The sequence below is a fragment of the Gossypium hirsutum genome, chromosome D01 (genome assembly GCF_007990345.1).
Source record: "Gossypium hirsutum isolate 1008001.06 chromosome D01, Gossypium_hirsutum_v2.1, whole genome shotgun sequence".
NCBI lineage: Eukaryota > Viridiplantae > Streptophyta > Magnoliopsida > Malvales > Malvaceae > Gossypium > Gossypium hirsutum.
In genome coordinates, this window is record NC_053437.1 from 9,289,701 (window position 1) to 9,311,826 (window position 22,126).

Sequence of the window (22,126 nt, forward strand, 5' to 3'; positions counted from 1 at the left end):
TCAAACCCGTGGTTTACGTGATTTAAGATTCAAATTTTAATAATGACATATAAATAAATTAATTTTGTATACGTTCAAGTGTAAAATCATGTAAAATAATTTATTTGGCCCTTCAATTTTATAAAAAAAACTTATTTTAGTCATTTATTTAAAATTTTCTCTCTTTTAACCCTTAAACTTGCACTGTTTATCAAATCACCCCAAAATGGATAACAAAATTGATATTTGTTAACTTTGATGACGTGGCATCCACGTGGTCATAAGTAATTAATTAATTTTTAAAATTAATTTTTATTAACTTTTCTATCCATTTTGAGGTGATTTGATAAATAATACAAGTTTAAGGACAAAAAAGAAGAAATGAAGGACTAAAATGACTTTTTATAAAATTTGAGGGTGAAATAAGTCATTATACCTATATAAAAACTTAAATAATATAATTAGATAGGGATGATAATTTTGAATCCCGGAAATTAATCAAAACATAAATTATGAAAGGAAAGAGATGGAGTACATACTTGTACAAAAAGAAATGTGCTCAAAATATCAATTTCTTCCTCGAAAGGGTAAAATTGAACATCAAAGGCCACGTTTAAGAACCCAAAAATAATTTCTCCTTCACTCCAGTCCCGCGTTTATTATACAAACGGCGAGTCACGTTTATTTATTTATTTATTAATATACTTAATTTTTAGAAAGAACAATCTCTCCAACAAATACCAGTGTTGTTTTTTTCCCAACTTTCAGAAAAATCTTTCCTCCTCAGTTCTCAAAGTCTAATATTCTTTCTTTAAAATCCCCTCTCACTCAAAAGATTTTCTTGTCACTGCTCTTCTTTTCTATTTGTTTCCCCCCTCGTTGCTCCAAAGAGAACATGTAACTGAAGAAATGTATTTTTTTTCGTATACTAGAAAAGGTAGCTTTAAAAGTTAATTTATTTTGGTTTATTTCTTCATCAATGCATCGAATTTCACTTTTTTTTTATAGGAAAAGATTCTGGATTTTTTTTTTCAAAATTTCCGGGCTTGTTGTCACTTGTCATACTTTCATGGGTTAGAAGTTCTCTGTTTCTGGGTTTTTTTTCTCCTTCTCCCTTTTCCTTTCTTGCTTTGCACTCTGTTTGGTTGGTGAGAAAGCTTAGGAAATAGAAGTTGGAAACTGAAAGTGAAAGAAAGAGTTAGGTTTTACTTAAAAGCTCTTTGCTTTCTTGAAACTTTTTTTGGACTTCTTAAACTCTTTTTTCTTAGTAACCATACAGATCAGTTTTGTTATTCTTTTTTTTTTTAAATATGTAATCAGCAGAAATTTTCAGTTTTTTTTTGTCCATAATAATTAATAGGTTTCTGACCAATGTTAATCGGATCAAGTATATATTTTTTTTCAAATCACAAAGCTTTAGGAAAATTATTGGCTTTCTTTCTCTCTCTCTTTTTTTTTTTCTTTTCCGAATTTTGTTTCCTGGGCTTCTTTCCAATCGGTTTCTTCTCACATTTATGTGAATTTGAGTAGTTTTGGTACAAAACTATTCATATATAAGACTAAAAGTTGTTCTTTTGTCATGTATATCACTTTTGACTTTTATTCCATTTGCTGTGATAAATGCCATGAAATGAAAGTTCTAAACTTGACCTTCTAGTTTTAGTAAATATTAGCATTATTTGACTCAGATTTGTATTCCAGTTTTTTTTTTTTAATTTTTTCTTTTCTTATTGTCATTTTGTTGATGGTTTAGAATTGGCTTGATTTGACGCTAGAATTGTATTTGCAGTTGTTTCAATGGACTGGAGGCTTGAATAGCAAATAATAAAAAATAGTAGATATGAGAGGGGAATCATCTGGTTTGGTCATTGGGATTTCTATAGGAGTGGTGATTGGTGTGCTTTTAGCTATTTTTGCACTGTTTTGTATAAGGTATCATAGAAAGAGATCCCAGATAGGGAACAGCAGTTCCAGGAGAGCTGCAACTATTCCTATAAGGGCTAATGGAGCTGATTCTTGTAACATGTTATCCGATTCAACTATGGGTCCTGAGTCACCTGTGAAATGTGGGAGAAATGGAATGTCTATGTGGCTTGAAGGGCTTAGAAGAAGCAATGTTGTCTCTGTGTCTGGAATACCTGAGTATTCATACAAGTATGTTTCTTTTGAAACTTATTGTACTTACGCATCATTAACAAAATGTTTCTTTCTTTAGGTTTATGTATTGTGTTCATGAGTCGACAAGATGTGTTAGTAATTAGTTTGTTTTGTTATCCATGTGATATGATAAATGATTTAATGGCTGTGGGAAGTTACTTTGGTGGTCCATTCATAAATAACTTTGATTAGTTTCATCATGCCTTGTATTTGTGTCCAAAGTAGATAGCTTGATAGGAATTTTCAAGGAATTCCAATTTTGGAACCTGTGAAGTTGTTTGTTTTCAGTAAAAGTGAGCATTCTTGATCAGAAACTAACTGAATTTCTTTCATTTCAATACTTTTTACTAAGATTATGGCCTGAACTTAAGAATGTGTTTGAGCCCTTAATACTTCCATTCATGCTATAGCAACCTTGTAGTATAGTTTGGTGGTTTGAGGTAGGAATGAGTTTATATAGCATGAGCTTTTTCCTTTATGTTCTTTGCTAATTCGTTGATGGTGCCACGCATGCAGGGATTTGCAGAAAGCAACTTATAATTTTACAACACTAATAGGACGGGGAGCATTTGGTCCTGTTTATAAAGCTCAGATGTTAACTGGTGAGACTGTTGCAGTAAAAGTGCTTGCAACTGATTCTAAGCAAGGGGAGAAAGAGTTCCAGACCGAGGTAGGGAAGGTCTATAGTTGATATTCACATTGGAATATTTTAATGGCATAATTCTTCTGTTCTATGTTACATTTCCACATAAACAATAGATTAATAGGATTATTCTTAGTTCCTACATGATACTGCCACTTTAGAATCATTTTCTTGCTTCTTAAGTGAAAGCTACATGTTCTTTGTACTAAAGCAGTGAGGTAATTAAAACATGGATTGCTTGGACTGTCATATTGTCTAGAAAAAAACTCCACAAAAAGCATCTGCTACACAAAATTCAGGGAAAACTAGATTATCCAATCAAAATCGTGCACAATGTCTCACCCAACTTACCAGTTTCCCTTTTCAAATGGATATGCTGATTGCATTTCTCCGTATGTGCATGTGTGCTTTTTGTTGTTCCTCCCCGCACTCCTGCTTGTTTAATGTTTCATCCTCATATCATTTCAGGTTATGTTGTTGGGAAGACTGCATCACAGAAACATTGTAAATTTGGTTGGATATTGTGCAGAAAAGGGTCAGCATATGCTTGTCTATGTGTACATGAGTAAAGGCAGCTTGGCTTCTCATTTGTACAGTAAGTACACCGTCAACTATCCATTTGAAAGATTAGTATAATGTTGAATGGCCAAAGCTGAAATATTGTAATATGAACTTGAATATCAGTTGGTCTCGCTCTTCTCTAGGTTAAGATTTTTACAAAACAAAGTTTTCTGGATCATTTGCATTCAATATTTTCCAACACAATTTGCCTGTTGGTTCTGTAATATGTTGCTTGATTTTGTTTCTAGTTCATTGAGCCATTGATTGTCATGTCAATGCTAAAAAAGCAAAAAACTACGATGAGCTGGCCAACCTTGCTGATAGCATGCTGTCATCGATGCCTTTTGTATAGAATCCATCCTAAAACCACCTAATTATAGGTGAAGGGGCCCATCTTCAATTTAAGACCCCAGGAAACCCAGTACTTAATAGATATGGGGTATCACCGCTTAACACTACCCGTCATGTGTAGCTCAACAAGGGCCTACGTGGACAACCTCACTAGGGGACCTCAACCTCACATGGGGTTAGGCAAGAAGAAAAAATACACTAGACTTTAATATAATGTTAAGCATCCTACATAAAACCTACTGGTAATAGGTGAAGAGGTCCAACTCAAATACAACATCACAGGAAATCCAATACTTAACAGATATTTTGTAACATCTCATAACACTTTACATACTTAAATTATGCAAATGAATTGGTGTGGTAAAAATAAGTATGTAAGTTGCATTGGAATACGATTAGCTTTTGTATTCTAAATCATCAAGAAATTAGGGTTTAGGAGGAACTTTATAGCTGCCTGCTCGTTGAAATTTTGATTCATATACACTGGCTTTTATTAAAAACAGCATTTCATCTTTGTGCAGGTGAAAATCTTGAACCTCTGAGCTGGAACTTGAGGGTTTATATCGCTTTGGATGTAGCCAGGGGCTTGGAATATCTTCATGACGGGGTAATATTTTTTATTATTTGGACTATAAATGGACCTGTCTTTGCAGGCATGTAGCTGCAGACTCTTGTGCATGCATTTTAAGTTTTTGGTAACATTTATAAATTTATTTGTACTTACTTTTCAGGCTGCTCCTCCTGTAATACACCGGGACATTAAATCTTCCAATATTCTGTTGGATCAGTCCATGAGAGCCAGGGTAAGTTCTTGCAGATTGATATTTATATATTGCTATAATAGAAGCATGTGGATTCTGTTACGATTCCATCTTACTTTAAGGTTGGATAAACCTTTTAACATTATCCTTTGTCGAAGGGACCTCGTGTACTATGGTATAGTTAAGTACATTATTAAATAGATGACTTAATCTTGTGGGAATGCCATCATAAGCAGGTAGCAGATCTTGGTCTTTCAAGAGAAGAGATGGTAGATAAACATGCAGCAAACATACGAGGAACATTTGGATATCTTGATCCGGAGTATATATCCACAAGGACCTTTACTAAGAAAAGTGATGTCTACAGCTTCGGGGTATTGCTGTTTGAACTCATAGCCGGCAGAAATCCTTTACAGGGTCTCATGGAATATGTTGAGCTAGTAAGATCTCTCTTTTTGCTTTGTTAAAAGTTAAGCTTGTATCCATGTTCTGAAATATGATAGTGAAATGATAAACAGGCAGCTATGAGTACTGAAGGGAAAGTCGGGTGGGAGGAAATTGTGGATTCACGATTGGACGGTAAGTTTGACTTGCAAGAACTCAACGAAATAGCAGCTCTTGCGTATAAATGTGTGAATCGTGTTCCCAAAAAACGACCTTCCATGAGGGACATTGTGCAAGTGCTAACACGAATCCTTAAAACAAGACACCGCAAGAAGCATCAGAAGTCCCTATCTGCAACCGCAGATGAGGTTTTGGTCGACATAGAGCAAGGAGAAACAAAGAACCCAATAACCGAACACCAGAGAGAGGAGTCCATGGACAGTGCAGCTGACACCTTTGAAATGTAACATAGCTGATACCAGTGGCTCTTCCATTTGTTAATTTGTTAAATTTTTCTTGGATTTGATCTTCGTTTTGTGTGAAAGCAGGTATGTTTGTAGTGTTTGAGGTCTCTTTTGAGTGAGTTGTTTAGGGCAAAGGATTGTTTATAATTTGTTGTAACATAGCTCTTCCTCCATGCATTTGCTGATTTAATTTTGTATATTAAATACTTCGGAAATGAAAGCATAGATAATGTTTTTTCCTGCAAATCAAACTTAAACATTTGAGCAAATTTAATATTATATACTTAGAATTATTTACATACATGGAAAAAATATATATATATTTTTTGAAGTGTTTATGTCCAAACAAAAACACTAATTTTTTCTTCATTCATTAACATGCCAAATTTCATCATCTGAGAAAATTTAATATTACACACTAGAACTAATTAAAATGCATAATTCACATTTGGAGTTTAATCCATATGATATAATTATTTAATTCAAATGTAAAAAAAAAAAAGAATCTTGGATTTTATAATTTTGAGGAAAGGTTAAAATATGCACCAAGTCCCTATACTCTTTGTATATTTGAAATTATGTCCTTTTATTTTTATGTTCAGTATTTAGTTCTCTCTACTTTTTAAATTTCAAATTTGAGTTCCAACAGCGTGACATTTTGAAATAAAAAAACTCACTTGGTGTTAGCCATGTAATGAAAAATCATGTTATAATGAACCTGAATTTAAAAAAATAAGTTTAACGGTGTTAGCAATTAGATTGTATTTTTAAATCCAAAAAATAGAGGGATTAAATTTAAATGTATGAAAAGTATAGGGATTTAGAGCATATTTTAACCTTTGAGATTTTTTTTTATTTCCAGTTTTAAGCCCACAAAGCCCATCATATTTGACCCATGTCCAAAACTCTGTCGTTTCCAACATTATCTATGGCTTCGTTATCCACAATTTCCACATACAATATTTATCGTCATCATCAAAATAGTAGCTCTCGGCATCTCAAATTACTGTAACAGTTGAATAAGGCAAAAATAATGGCAGCCATGGCTGCGTTGCAAAGCTCAATGACTGCTCTTTCTCTATCCTCAAACTCCTTCTTGGGCCAACGTCTCTCAATTCCTCCTTCTCTCTCCCCTCTTCACGTAAGTTCTTTTGTTTTTTCCTCTCAAATTTTCACCTCTTTTTTTTCTCTAAGTTACACATTTTTCCTGTTTTTTTCAGTTCTTTGAAGGTTATATGGAAATGGGTATTTCATAAATTTTACTTTTCTGCAGTTTTTTCCTTAGATTTCTTTTGGCCAAGTCTAAAGCAACTTGCTTTATTTTTTGGTGTTACAAGGACCAAACTTTTGACAGATAAAAGATATATAATTTACTAAATTATTCTATTTTCTCTGTTTTGATTGATTCTTTGTTTTAATAATATAAACTGGTATCTGTTTGTTTAGTATTTTAGTAAAGTTGAGCTCAATTAGATATTATTGCTTAAAGCAGTTCTGTTTTGAACAAGGAGATTGAATTGGTTTCTTTGAAACTTTAGAACTGAAATTGATGACTATAAGTCTATGATTATCCAATATGTGATAAACTTGCCTATGTTTTTCAGATAATTTATGTTCTGTCAATGCAAGTTCACAATCTATTGAATGTCTCTCCAATTGCAACCAAGGGAAAGTAGATACATTATTTTCAATATTTGCATTTTTTAAACTCTTTGTGATAGGTAAATAGTCTTTAACTGTTCAGTTTGCTATAAACTGTGCTTTGTAAGATTGATGAATGTTCTTCCTCTGTTTAGAGATGTCGTTTCCATGTATTAGGTCTCTGTTGATTATCTCTGTGATTTGTAACATGTGTTCAAATTGTTTTCTGTGACAGCTAAGCTCTTTGGCCACTGGTTATTCTTAAACTAGAATTTGACTCTGTGTTTCATCGATAATGTGGTACTGGAAATTTTGGTAATAATTCGCTGTTTTTTTTTTCTATGCAGATCAAACCAAGAGAGAATCCATGTCTCATTGTAGTGAAGGTTAGTATTCTGCTTCCGTTTTATCACGCAATTCTTTTTCATATTTTAGCCGAAATTCTGTGCAAGGATGGAAAAGCATGAACCATAGAACCACTAGAGTGGAACACACGCCGCTGCCTTTGATTAAGTACCTTAGAGTTTTTGTGGCAATAAAATATGCAAATTAAACCGTTTCATGGTGGACTTTCCATAGGAAAGATCTTTCATTGATGAATAGAAGGGATATATACTTTGATTTTAATTTTAGATTTGCCTAATTCAAATTACTTGTGCTAGTAACCGTGTTGTTAGCTTAACTGATAAGCTCTACTTAATTAAGTTCAGGCATTATAAAATTATGGCCTTATTGTGAATTCTGCATTCTCTTTGAAAAGACTATTATTGACACACCTTGGTTTTCCCTGATATTTTCTATTTCTTGTTTTTTTTCACCCTTGAATGTCGCAGCTTAAACGATGGGAACGGAAGGAATGTAAACCGAACAGCCTTCCAGTTTTGCATAAAATGCATGTTAAGGTTGGAGATACCATCAAAGTAATATCGGGTCGTGATAAGGGCAAGATTGGAGAGATAAGCAAGATCTTCAAGCATAACAGCACCATTGTAGTGAAAGATATAAACCTGAAGACGAAGCATATGAAGAGCAGAGGAGAGGATCAACCAGGACAGATAATTAAGGTCAATTTAATTTATATTCTTCAATTATTTACCTTCAAAAAGGAAACAAAAATGCTTATGCTTTAATTGATCGGAGTACATTTCACTGCACTACTAGTTCCGGGTTCCTTTTCTTGCCTCCCATCATGCATGTTCATCTCATTTTCACTTCTGATGCTTTAATTGTGGTGTTTCCAGATTGAAGCACCAATTCACAGCTCAAATGTGATGCTGTATTCGAAAGAGAAAGAAGTGACGAGCCGGGTGGGTCATAAAGTGTTAGATGACGGGAAAAAAGTGCGGTACCTCATAAAGACGGGAGAAATCCTTGACAGTGACGAGAATTGGAAGAAACTGAAGGAAGCTGCAAAAGAGAAAACTGAAGTAGCTGCAGCTGCTCCTGCTGCAGATACGGGTGCTGCCTCTTAGAACCTAAAATATCATAAAACTTGAAAAACTAATGTGGCTTCTGGAAGTTTAGATTATTTTTTATCTGTAGTCTTCCATCTTTATGCACCAATTACTTTTAAAATATAGTGGAAGGTGGTCAATTCTTTTTCCAACAGTAAATATTTGTGTTGATCAATGGTCGGATATATTTGTCTGGCAAACCAATTTCTTGCATCTAGGGTTGGATAAATCTGCTATCAATCAAGTTGATATGAGTTTTGTAGGTTGGAGTAAAATAGTTGAAGGTAATTTGCAAGATGAGAAATGAGTTTTATCTCCAAAGCATCTTCCGATGTAATAAGTCAGCAAAGTTTGTGGGTGAAAATAAAGTTCATACCACGCTAAGTATGTATAAGCTTGTGTCGAGTCCAACTGCTGACGCTTAAGGGAGTCAGAAATATAATTTTATCATTACGTTTAAGTTATAATTTTATAAATTTTGAAAGGGATGAGTCACGTTTTAGCACTTGAAGTTGGCCGCTTTTCCGAAGTTGATGTGCCAACAGAGACTAGAAAAACATTAAGTATTAACATGGAGAAGTGACTAAGTTCAAGGGCTAAAATGCAAGTTATCCCTTTTTCTGGAAAGACCTATGTGCGGCCACCTGAAAATAACCATCGTCATTACTGAAGTTTATAGGAAGTTACATGTTTTGTCGTAATAGTTATAATTAGGGTTAATATTTGTCCTTTGTCAACATCGCCACTCATACATATTTTGATACTCATACTATAATGCTCTTAGAATATGATAACGTAACATTAATAATTAATAATATGATAAAATATGCCAACATCGTATTATGGCACATAGAAAACATTAATAAAAAATTCTTATATATATAATTTATAAAAAAATTTACATATAAAATGAATCTAGACAAAATGCTGTCTAGATTAATTTTGAATCAGCTTTTTTTTAGTAATTTTAATTTTCTAATTTCAAAATAATAATATAAAAAACTTGATGTTTTTAGAAAAAAAATGGGGTATTTTTAGGAATTATTAGAAATTTTGATTTTTTTGGTATATTTTGATATTTTTCTTATATTTAGAAAAAAATCGCAAGTGTTTTTATAAATTTTTAGAATATTTTAGACTTTCCTAAATAATTATCTTAAATAAATCCATAAACTTTGCTTCATTTTTGCTCAAATCTCTTCTCTTTCTCAGTCAAAATTTTTCATACATAGATGATTCATTTGCTTCTATAATTGTAGGGTTTGCTTGGAAATTCTAGTTGAACTTTTTTTTTTCATTTTTTTCAAAAAGTTTATTGATTTTAATCAGTTATCATGAGTTTTGACTGAAATGTTTAAAAAAACATTTTTAATTTTTACTATTTATAGATTATTTGTCATGATTTTTTAATTCTTCGAAGTTTTATGTAGAGTTAATCTATTATTTTATGTACTTCTTATAATTATTTTTTATAAAATATAAAATTATTAAAAAATATGTCAAGAATGAATTTAAGACATTTAAGTTCATTTTAACCTAAATATTTTTATGTTTGGATTAATTTTTATTTGAAATATTTTTTATAAATTTATATATCATAAGAAGATTTTTTTTAAATAAAATATTTGTCATTTACTATCACCATATTATATCATATCATCTTATTTTAACAGATATCACAACAAATATAGCTAAATTTGGTTTTGGAAATCACTTCATTGATCCAATCCCCAAGTTGAATTTAAGGGTTTCCAAAGCACATTTTCAAAAATTGATTTAACAATTAAGATGAGATAGTCGAATATAATTCCGGTTTACCATGCTACGAAATTCCGAACACTCTAAGGCTAAATTCCTAAAATTCCTAGGCCCTATTTTGGGGTGTTACATGCAATGGGTTGCTGGAGCCCAAACTAGCACTAGGGGCCATAATTCTATGACTGAGAGGCTTCGTTCTAATGGAGCTAACCTATTTAAGGGAGTTATTGGGGGCGACCCCTACAGTAGCCGAGTATTGGATGAAGGCTAGTGAATGGATATTAGATGACATGGACTATACCCCCGAATAGAAACTGAAGGGTATTGTTTCGCTCCTTAGGGATGAAGCTTACTACTTGTGGCAACCGGTTGTTCCGGGCACTCAAGCGAAGAGATTAACCTGGGAGTATTTTCATAACTCATTTCAAAAAAAGCATATAGACACTAGATATGTGGAAGCTCATAGGCTCGAGTTCATTGAGCTAAAGTAGGGGGATTTATCAGTGTTTAAATATGAAGAGGAATTTTTTAGATTGGGTCGTTATGCATAGGGTATGATAGCTACCAAGCCAGATAAGTGTGTAAGGTTCGAGGATGGGCTTCGATATGATCTGAAGATTCAGGTCTCCCGTATCAGGAAAAGGGTCTTTGAGACTTTGGTATAGAAAGTTAAGATTGTAGAAGAGGTTAAACATATGGAGCATGAGAAACGAGATAAGATTAATACCCCAGTTAAGAGAGATTTTGGCCCTAGTGGTTCTAACCAACTTCCTGTGAAACAAGCTAGGGAAGGTAGACCACAACAAAACTTGGCTACAATTGGTACTAGAGGTAGGACTTTGAATTGCGCTCATTGTGGGAGACGTCACACGGGTGAATGTTAGAGAAAATTGGGGGCATGTTTGAGATGTGTATCATTGCAACACCAAATTAAGGACTGTCCTCATATGAATGAGCAGATGCAAGCACTGAATCCAAATTAGAATTAGAATCACAATTAGAGGGTTGGTCAATTCCTCCTAGGGGTTGAGGTTATAACAGAGCTGGTAATATGGAACATAGAGTACCAGGACAAGGTGCAAACCGGACTGGGGCGAGACAACCAGCCTTTGTTTATGTAGGGAGGCATAAAGAGGATCATGATGCAGGTGATGTCATTGCTTGTACTTTTACAATTGATTTTGTACAATACTTTACCTCGATAGATATAGGTTCTACCCATTCGTATGTTGTCTGCTTTATGTCTCGTAAATTGGGAATTAGGTAGAAGATACTATCAGTGCTATTTTTGTGGTTAGTCCTTTAAGGCAATCTGTAGTACTAATTATAATTTATAGATGATATCCATTAAAAGTTCAAGGTGAAATATTTCCAACCAATTTGATGGAGTTACCGTTCAACGAGTTCAATTTGATTTTGGGAATGGATTGATTGGTCGACCACTAAGTCAGTTTAGAACGTATAACCACACCTTTAGCCACCGTCGCACCGCCTATTTTCTCCTTTTTATTTTTCCATTGCCGCCACTGATCGCCATCGTGACCATCGTTGCGCGCCGCCATGGGTTCCTCTCCTCCTCTAATTTTATTTTCTTACTCTTTCCTTTTGTGCTGAACCCCTTTAGTTTCTTTCCTTCATTCATCGTCGAACTACCACCCCCTCGTCATCGGACCGTCGCCAAACCGCCATCGTCATTTTCGTCGTCGTTAGTAACCAAATTTCTTCCCTTTTCTTCTTCCTCTATTTTTTCTTATTGTTCATCATATTAATTAAACTTACACTCTCTCTTTGCTTTAATGATTCTTTTTGTTTACTCAACTCTCTGATCTCGTTCCTCTTTCAATTCATTGTCTATCCCGATTTAATCAAGTTGTAAGTATGGGTTATTTTAATCGTAAACTCATCCTCTTGGTGATTTCATCCCTTGGCCGATTGGTATATTGGTCATAAAGACAATTATATTTTATTATTTATTTATTATCATATTCATACTATTCCTTTCAATTTTGAAGGACCAAACGTTAATATAAGGGAGACCCCTAAGTTCGCATTGAAAATCATCTTTTTGAGAGTCCAAAACCGTGGCATAAGTGTTGATGAAGCTATTAGTAATCCATCTATTAGTGATAAATTATTTTCAAACAGATCCTAATCAATAAACATTACTCATTTGTTAGACACGTATTTTGAGTTAGATCAAAGTGAAATTGTTAATAAGGATTGTTGCAAATCGGATCTACGATAAAAGGTGTGGGATCGATTCTACTTATTGTTGGTGGTATGTGATATGATGTGATTTTTTTTATAATAATGATGTATGTGTAAATCTCATTGTCATGACATCTGTTGCATGGTTTATGTGATATATGTGTTAATTCAAGTATGTGATATATATATGTAAGTATGTGAATATTGAGATCTCTAATCTAAGGTGAAAAACATGACTAAATATATTAAAGTGATGACTAGCAAAATGTGATTATGTAAGCATGTCCACATGCCTAAGTGTTAAAAGTGATTCACATGTGTTTATAAGTGAAATTTTATGAAAGGTGGACGTGTTGGCAGTATATTTGCAAATCAGTGGTGGCTTGTCCACAAAATTTATCAGTGGTGGCTTGTCCACAAAAGTGTTATTAGTGGTAGTTTATCTGCAAATCAGTGGTGGCTTGTCCACAAATGGTGTTATGGATGAAGGAGTCCTGAGGAACTCAATATGTGGTGTGTAGCAAAGATGGGTAGAAACTTTCTATGAAATGTGCATCATTTTAAATATGCATCGATATGTCCATGCATAAGTATCAATGTTATAAATCATGAATATTATGATGTTTGATTGATATATTTTGATATATATGTAAATATATTTGTGTTGATCTTACACTGAGACTTTTAAAACTCACCCACATTACTTGTGTGTTTTAGATAATCCTCGCGGTTAGGACTCATAATCGGTCATCAGAGATGCTCTCGAAAAATGGTTTTCATGATTATGAATTTTTTTATTATCATTTGGACTTTTGTGGACTTTGAATTAAAGGATCATCAAGTTGTTTTACAAATATTAAACAAGAGTTCTTTCAAATTTATATAAAAAACCTCGTATTTAAGAGAATTACTAGCATGTGTTTTTCCAAAGGTTAAACCAATTTACTTCAACTCAAGTTTTCACTGTACCTATGGCCTAAGTAATCGCTTAGATTGGGCCGTAACGTCTAGGCCTGGTTTGAGGGGTTACATTTGGTGATATCAGAGCTCGATTTAAAACTCGGACTATGGGTAAAGTGTTTTCAAAAAACTTCATGCATTAATGTGTTTTTGGGGAAAAACATGCCACGTGTTAAAATTATTGCAAAAAAAAAATCTGTGACTCCTGATATTGATATGAGGTAAGTGTTCTTTAGATTCAAAACTATAGACTATGAAAATTATAGACTGTAGATTGTGAAAACTATAGACTTTGAAAACTCTAGACTCTGTAGTCTATAATAGTGAGATACGTGTTAACTAAAAGAATACAACTTCAATTAAAAAAAATATTCAAGTGATAACTTATCTCCATTGACAGACGTTCATAAAACTTAAAATGAGTACTCATTGAGTTAGAACTCGAGGAATGAGAGCTCGCAGAGAGCAGAGTTAGGGAACCCAAGTCGACTCATTCGCATACCAAGTGTGAACCCCTGAGCTAGCAACGGAAAATGTGGAACACGTACCCATTGTTGAGGAAAGTCAACAAGAGCTTGCGAATGAGGCTATATCGCAGGCCATGCTACGAGTGTTAGAGCAAGTAGCCAAGAGGTTTGGTGTCACAAGCCTAGGTAAAGTGGTGTTGTGATGTACCCTGAGTCACTTTGGATAGGACGTAGTAATTAGGCTTTGGTATGGTGGTTAATTAAGTGGGTCTAGTTGTCAAACGAGTTGCGATCCAATAGGTTCTTATGAAGGGTGTTTTCAAGGGATTCCACATGTTCCTATAAGAAATTTTTTCGAAGGGTTTCGTACATACTACTCCCAGACCTAGTTGTTTGGGTCATCTGCATGTAACAAAATCCAAACTTGATTTAAAAAAAAAGTCCATCAAATGTGTTGGAGCTTTGCTAGTTAAGGATGAGCAAAACTTGATTCAATTCAAAAAAATTGAAAAAAATCGGATTTCGAGTTATTCGAGTCAACTCGAATAAGTAATTTGAGTTTCAAGTTGAATTGAATTTTACAATTCAAATAACTCAAATAATTCAAATAATAGATTGATGTAAATACCCTTTTGGTCCCTATCAATTTTAAAAATAAACAAATTGGTTTCTCTCAACAAATATTACAAAATAATTTAAAATAATTTTTAAAATTCAAAATATCTATAAAAATCCCAAAATTAATATTTTAAAAAAGTTTATAAATTTTTTAAAAAAGTTTTAAAAAATATATAAAGAAAGTGAAAATTTTAAAAATTTTCTAAAACAATAATTTTAAAAGCTAAATAAGTTAATTAATGATTATTAAGTTTAACATACTAAAATATTTTCTACTTTCTTAAACAAAAAACAGGTTTTCAAATATATATGGTTTCAAATTTATGTGCTCTAACATGACATTAATTATATTGTAACAAGATTTTAATTTGACATATTTAATTTTTTTAATTTAACTCAAATAATTTAACTCGACTCAAATTTTATTTTACTTGACTCGATTCGAAAAAAAATTAAATTAAATTAAAATGATAAATATGACTCAATTAAATAAAAAATTTTCACTTGATTCTATATAAGCAAAGTGATTTTTCCCCTACTAGGTCTACGAAGAGGATGCGGCGTCGTATTGGGCATTGATTTTTCGCTTTCACTAGCTTCCTAAGCTACTAAAGGTTCCAATTTCGCAAAGTTAATTGGGCTTTGAGGGGGAGCGCGAACAGAAAAGAAAAGGTTTCTTGACATTTTCAGCAGGTAGAAGAGAAAGGGCTATTAGCTATTGAAATGGCGGCGGTGAGAGGAGTTGTGCTAAAGCACCTGAGAGTGAATGCAACATCCCTGTCCCTGCTTCGTAACCCTAAACCCATCCCTAATGGCCACGGTGCTCTCACCTTCAACGCCATACGGCGCCGATTTTCCGATGACGTCATGGGCTCATTTCTCGACAAATCTGAGGTCACCGATCGCGTTGTCTCCGTAGTAAAAAACTTTCAGAAAATTGATCCATCCAAGGTTTTACTTTTTCATTCACTCTTCTTCTTTAAATTTTTTCTTATAATATTAGGGTATTGATTTAGTCCCTTCTTCCTTTTCATTAACCAATAGCTTCTTTTAAGCTTGCGATGCTATTTTCTTTAAATTTTTTTAATAAATACTGATTTGATTGTTCGACTTACTTTATTTATGATTGGTGAGGTCTGGTGTAGAGGAGTTGTATCTCTCCTAAATCAAACTAACCCTTCAATTATTTCGCTATAAGTTTCTTTATTTTTGTTGCTTTGATATGATAAGCTGAGAACTACGAAAAATAATTCTCTTTTCTAGCTGTAGTTAGATGCCTTCAAATTTCTGTCTTTTAAGAGTGAAGATCAATATGAAATTGACTTGTATTCTGAGTTAACAAACCAGTACATAAGAAACTATGAAAAAAATTGTTTGGTTTATAATGCGATTTTATTTCTTTAGAGCTGATTTCTGCATGGTTCTTTTGATGTGGATGTGAAGCTTTGGTATTTTGCAAATATGAAATTTGAGGTGGTATGGTCAGGCACTGCTTAACTATTGCTTTTTCTCTCTAATAAAAAAATTGGGTGCTTAAATGAATAGGTTATTCAGTTTCTTTCAGAGGAGGAATATGAAATAGGTCTGTTGTGGGCTGGAGTTGGTTGTGGTTGTGAATTCGATATCAAATTGAAATTTGGTTGGATTGTTAGTCTAAGTTTTTGCAATATTTATGTTGTCTGGCACGTGATTGATATGCAAACAAGTATGACTTGTATAAGCATTAGATCAACTTCTATGCTAGTTGTAGTTGTAGAAGTGTGATTTTACATCTACTTGAGAAGGAGGCTTTTGTAACATACTAGTCAGACACTGCATACAAGGGATAATTATGGCTGTTGGGTATCTACTGCTTGAAAGAAGCTTCTTTCACAAGTAAAATTCATATTTGATAAATAATTATTTACTAAATCAATATTAAAATAAAAAAATTCTATTACTAAATATTATTTATCTATATATACTTCTTTTGACTGAGTTGATGCCATAAGTTAACCAGGAACCGATTTAGTTGGGAAATTACTAAAATATCCTTTCACCTATGAGGGTGCTTTTGTTTTTTCATGTTTTTTAATAAAATAATATTATGATAGGATTTGAACTTGGAACGTGAGTTTTAAACTTTTAACTTACCATTTCTACCAAGGCCTAAAAATAAACGAATTAGGGCCTAAAAATACTAGGCTTTCTTTCTTGCAAGTAAAGTTACTCGGCTTTCTTGCAAATAAAGTTTTATTCTATCCCTAGATTTAAACCCTAAAAATACTTAATAACCGAGGGGTCTATAATATATCTACTAAAAATAAATTTTATAAGATAAAACTGCTATAATAAAATAGTATAATAAAAATAAAAGCTCCTGCGTCGATGTGCCTTAGAACTAGTACTACATTTAAAGGGCTGACTGAGTTGGTGTCACCCGTCAACCGAATTCGAACTTACTTAAACAATTATCAAAAATATTTCCTTTTATAAAATAATAAACATTATTATGAGGGTGTTTTTCTCATTTTAAATCATTTGAAATCTAGGAAAATGCACTTGATGGGATTCGAACCCAAAACACTATAGTAGTATGTTACAAAAGCCTCTGTTTTCAACTAAAGCTTTATTTACTCTTAACATCAATTTTTTATAAATGTATTTGTTATATATATTCTTTCAAGTGCCATAATCTAGTATTTTTTTTATTTAGTTTTACCTTATACTTTAATAATTGAAAGAAAAAAAGTAAAATGACGTGTGAGTCCCTTTTCAACTTCTGTTCTCAGTTCTTCCTCAAATCCTGACCCCTCATTCCTGTGTCCAGCATGATTTTCTGTTATGATATCATCTAGTTGCATATGCATCTTCATGTTTCCCCATCCTCTTTCCTGTTGATTGCATGGTCAGGAAGAAGGAAGCGGTATGATGGAGCCATTGGTTTTTTTGCTGTGTCGCTTTATTAGACAAGTGTCACAGCACATCCTTACTTTTCTCGGCGTGTTGGAAGCATTTCTGGTTCAAACATTCGTGCCATCTGTTGGTGCATCATAACCTTCTTGATTTGTGATTTGTCCTTCTGTGAAGAACCTGGAAAAGGCACACAAACTCTTGCTATTCTTTTTTCTCATTTCTTTTCCTTTATATATTTTTAGATGACACAGTATCAATTATCAAGTTATTATGAGTGCAACTTGTAGTAATTTTAGGTCTATATTACTCGGATTTGGGTGTAAATGTTGGATGTGGTTGTGAATTTTTTTCTCAGTGTTTTAATGTATTTGTATGTTTCTTGGAAGGTAATATTCTTGTACCAATATCTGTATAGGCTCAGATATGGATACTTAAAAAAACCGAAGGGTCGTAGTAATATGGATTTTAGTTGCATGTAGAATCTTTCTCTTGTTAGTGTTTCACTCTGTTTAGTTTTTCCTGTTTTGCAGGTTACCCCAAATGCCCATTTTCAAGAAGATTTCGGGTTAGATAGTTTGGACACTGTGGAGGTTGTTATGGCTCTTGAAGAAGAATTTGGGTTTGAGATACCTGATAATGAGGCAGACAAGATCAGCACGATCAGTCATGCTGTCGAGTTCATTGCATCTCACCCCCAGGCAAAGTAGACAGGAAATTATGACTTAAATCTTTTTCTTTATTTTACTTTGTTCATGTGAGACATGAAAGTGCATTGGATAATTCCCCAAATGCCTGTAGTATCCTCTGGATCAAGGGTCTTGGGTTAGTTTTGATGTTTACTGCCTCAACGCTGCTGTTCTAATTCATAAAATGTAATATTGCTATTTTGTTTATTTTTCTTGACCATATTTCATTTTAATGTAATAAATTTGGATAATTGGTCTAAGAAAATAATTATACTTGATCTCAGTTTCATTAGTTTGGCATTGCTTGATTTCATCTGGGAGGAAACTTTAGCTTCTATAATTGTCTAGTCGGTTGGCAATTCTACTCGACTATATTTTCATATCGTAAACATGGATTCATCCCGCGCATAAATTTTCACGCTTTCAGAATCTTAATTACCGTATTTATTTATTTATTTTTTCTTTAAATTAGTCTTCCCGATTCTCTTTGTGCACATAAAATAACGTTTTCATTATACAATTTCATGTATTTAACCAATTAATTGATTCTTTTTAATTTTACATTCACTTCAAACGAATTGTATGTATAACATGGAGAGGATTCTTTTTCGGGCATTTGGACCAAGTTTGAACATATCGCTATTGGGAAAAAGATTATGCTTAAATCATAAAACTGATGAAAACACTTGTGGTTACAAAATATATGTATAGAGATCTATTTTAAAATAAATTTGCTTTGTATAATTTAATTCAAAATTATTTTCAAAGATGAAACAATTTTCCTAAAATATAATTTAAATCACTTTTTCATGTGTAGGCAATAAAATTAAGATATTGGGAATATTTATTTTTCTAAATTTATTATAAAATAAATGATAAAGAAAATAAAAAAAATAAAGATAGGAGAGCAAAAATAAATGATAAAGAAAATAAAAAAAATAAAGATAGGAGAGCAAAAGAGAAGCATGTATTTTATTCATCAATATGATATTTACCATGCTTCTTAAAAATTTATAGCTATAAACACAAGTATAAATGATAAATAATTCTATTTCTAATGGACATTAGAATTCTAAAGTGTAGTAAACTTCTTATCTTAATAAACATCCACTTTATAATAATAAAATATTTATAACACTCCCCTTAGATGTCCATTGATAGATAATATGACTCATTAAAACTTTATTAAGATAAAAACCTTATGGAAAAAAATCTTAGTAAAGGAAAAACAATACACATATTTATAATACGCATAACATGCTGAATTTTTAAAAGCCCTATGGAAAAAAAATTAGCAAAAGAAAACCCAATGAGATAAAACCTTAGTTAAGGGAAAAAGAATACAATGCGTATTTACTCCTCCTCATGAGAACATCACATAATATCTTAGAGTACATATTTCAATCTTGAATACTAACTTTTCAAATGATCACTTTAATGGATTTGCTAAATTTTTATATCACCATTCTTTTGAAAGTAATGAGTGAGGAAAACTTTTAGGGAAATATATTTTGATTTCTTTAGGAGTTCCAATAGTAACACCATACTTGACCCAGTCCCCGAGTGTAACACCCCAAACCTGGCCGAGTAGGTTTGACCCGAATCCAGCGTGCCAAATTAGCCACCAAAGTGACTCTCCGTTAGCTCCCATCCTAACCTCTAACACACCACTTACTAACGACAGATAATGTGTTTAAGTATAACATTGCAGCGGAGTTATTTCATATACAAAATATAAACATATGAGCTTATAAAATATCAAAGGAAAGGTTTGCATGTCAACAGTAAAAACACTCAAAGGTTCGCAAACAATAAATAACATAAGTTTGCATAGCAACATATACACCACTTACTAACGACAGATAATGTGTTTAAGTATAACATTGCAGAGAAGTTATTTCATACACAAAATATAAACATATGAGCTTATAAAATATCAAATGAAAGGTTTGCATGTCAACAGTAAAAACACTCAAGGGTTCGTAAACAATAAATAACATAAGTTTGCATAGTAGCATACACACCACTTACTAATGACAGATAATGTGTTTAAGTATAACATTGCAGCAGAGTTATTTCATACACAAAATATAAACATATGAGCTTATAAAATATCAAAGGAAAGGTTTGCATGTCAACAGTAAAAACACTCAAGGGTTCGCAAACAATAAATAACATAAGTTTGCATAGCAGCATCATGAGTTCGCAACACACAATGTATGGGTTCGCATCAATGCCCAAAATCACATAAACAGAGAGGTGAGTACCCATAATCCTTTGGTATACCAATATATCCAACATGGCTCACAAAGGAGCATGGATGGAGACATTTCATAGAAAGCTCGCATAGGGAACTTCTGGAAAACATTAGTAAAGAGCTCGTACAAAAGCTCGTGAAAACATAGTTTATAAAACAATATGTTAAAAACATTTCTTAAAAACATAGGGTTGCTTAGGAGCTCGGATAAAACATATCTTTAAAACACAAGTTGAAAACTTAACCCTGGAAATAGAGTACTGAAGTTAAAAATAGGGTGTTGCAAAAAACTTACTTTTGAAAACAAAATTCTTGAAAATCAAAGCAGATAGCATACTTAAAGAAATTTCTTAACCACTCACACTTTGAAAACATAATAGCGAGCATACTTATGACAAATCCCACATCACTCATTGAAAACTGAGAATTAAACAAACTTGGCTTTGCTTTTATCCTTGCTAGTAGATGGTCCAGCTGGTTTGCAGATACATAAACACACTGAGTACTTAAAAAGACAAAACTTACAGAATTCACACATGCAAGTAAACCTAGCTTTATGGACAATCAACCTTAACAAGACACAGGCTTACTCTAGGTGCTGCGAACTTGACTCAGAACAAAGTCTTGATAGCAGAATATTCAATGAGAGGATTCTCATGGAATATGGGTCATATTTATAGACTTAAGTGTCTTGGAAATCTTAGGATACCCTACTTGACTTAGGAAAGGTGTTACTTACACGTAAAGTATTCCTAGATACACCATATCTCTATTTCCTAATTTGAGTCTGACTGAATCGTTGAATGGCAAACCTCCAGTTCTCAACTCAACTGGTGAACACCAGTTTGCCAAACAAACTGGCGAACCCTCAGTTTGCAACATACCTATCAGACATCAGTTCGCACCACGTTGTGACGTTAAAAGCTTGTGGTCATGACGAGGTCCTTTTTTTGGAAAAGAAAAACTCATTTTGGTTCCATTTCAAGATGTGCAGTACTACCTAATTGATTTACAAAACAAATTCAAATTACTGTCATTTCATGCCAAATAAATCACCTAACCAATTTCAATCTAAACCAACTCAAACATGAGCTCAACCTATTAAAAAATTAATTCATTTCAATACATTCATCCAAATGTCGAATCTACCTATGTCAGTACATATTAAAACATGCCATTCAACTTCCACCACTACCCTATCCATTTCATTTTGTACACTATAAACCTACATGACCTTATCTTGAACCAAAACAAACATACTTCATGTAACAACCTAATTTTTTATAGTTTTGAAAATAGTATTTCTGTAACACTCCTAACCTGAATCCGTCGCTAGAACAAGGTTACAGAGCATTATCGGAGTTTACAAATTAAATAGATAGAAAATGCAAACATTTCATATCACATAACATTCATGTAAAAAATCAATCAAAATCATACATATTGTCCCTTAAATGAGCCCTCGAGGTCTAAATTACACATTATAAACAAATCGGGACTAAATAAAAAACTTAAAATTTTTTTCGAAAACATTTAAAAATTTCAACACTACAGGGGTCACACGGTCGTGTGACTCACACGACCATGAGACACGCCCGTGTCTTAGGCCGTGTGGACATTCGAAATAGCAACACATGATCGTGTCCCAGCTTGTGTAACTTATTGACTTGTGCCACACGACCAAGCCACACGCTCGTGTGCCAGGCCGTGTGAATATACTGACTTGCACTCTTTAAAAGATACAGGGGACACACGATCATGTCACCTGGCCGTGTGTCACACACGGTTGAGACACATGCCCGTGTCTCTGCTCGTGTGGACGAAAATAGGCTATTTTACAAGCCATATTTCTCACCTGATTTTATGTCAACCTACAATCAAC

At 33.1% G+C, this 22,126-nt stretch overlaps 3 protein-coding genes across 4 annotated transcripts; all 3 read left to right on the top strand.

The window, feature by feature from the left end:
• Positions 1 to 628: 628 nt before the first annotated feature.
• Positions 629 to 5,546, top strand: LOC107942268 (calcium/calmodulin-regulated receptor-like kinase 1). 2 transcript variants are annotated; one of them, XM_016875897.2, is made up of 8 exons: positions 629 to 916; positions 1,769 to 2,133; positions 2,653 to 2,806; positions 3,248 to 3,374; positions 4,213 to 4,298; positions 4,423 to 4,494; positions 4,689 to 4,892; positions 4,971 to 5,546. In XM_016875897.2, exons 2-8 carry the CDS (start codon positions 1,820 to 1,822, stop codon positions 5,301 to 5,303), a joined length of 1,290 nt encoding a protein of 429 aa, XP_016731386.2. In that variant the 5' UTR covers positions 629 to 916; positions 1,769 to 1,819; the 3' UTR covers positions 5,304 to 5,546. The 2 variants fall into 2 exon arrangements, with proteins under 2 accessions (XP_016731386.2, XP_016731387.2); XM_016875898.2 differs by lacking the exon at positions 629 to 916 and adding an exon at positions 960 to 1,052.
• Positions 5,547 to 6,200: 654 nt separating this feature from the next.
• LOC107942266 (50S ribosomal protein L24, chloroplastic) lies at positions 6,201 to 8,554 on the top strand. The gene is made up of 4 exons (XM_016875895.2): positions 6,201 to 6,441; positions 7,289 to 7,327; positions 7,775 to 8,005; positions 8,183 to 8,554. Exons 1-4 carry the CDS (start codon positions 6,334 to 6,336, stop codon positions 8,411 to 8,413), a joined length of 609 nt encoding a protein of 202 aa, XP_016731384.1. The 5' UTR covers positions 6,201 to 6,333; the 3' UTR covers positions 8,414 to 8,554.
• Positions 8,555 to 14,955: 6,401 nt separating this feature from the next.
• On the top strand, positions 14,956 to 18,279 carry LOC107942271 (acyl carrier protein 2, mitochondrial). Its single transcript, XM_016875900.2, has 2 exons — positions 14,956 to 15,357; positions 17,832 to 18,279. The coding sequence occupies exons 1-2, from the start codon at positions 15,130 to 15,132 to the stop codon at positions 18,006 to 18,008; spliced, it is 405 nt and encodes a 134-aa protein (XP_016731389.2). The 5' UTR covers positions 14,956 to 15,129; the 3' UTR covers positions 18,009 to 18,279.
• The last annotated feature ends 3,847 nt before the right edge of the window (positions 18,280 to 22,126 follow it).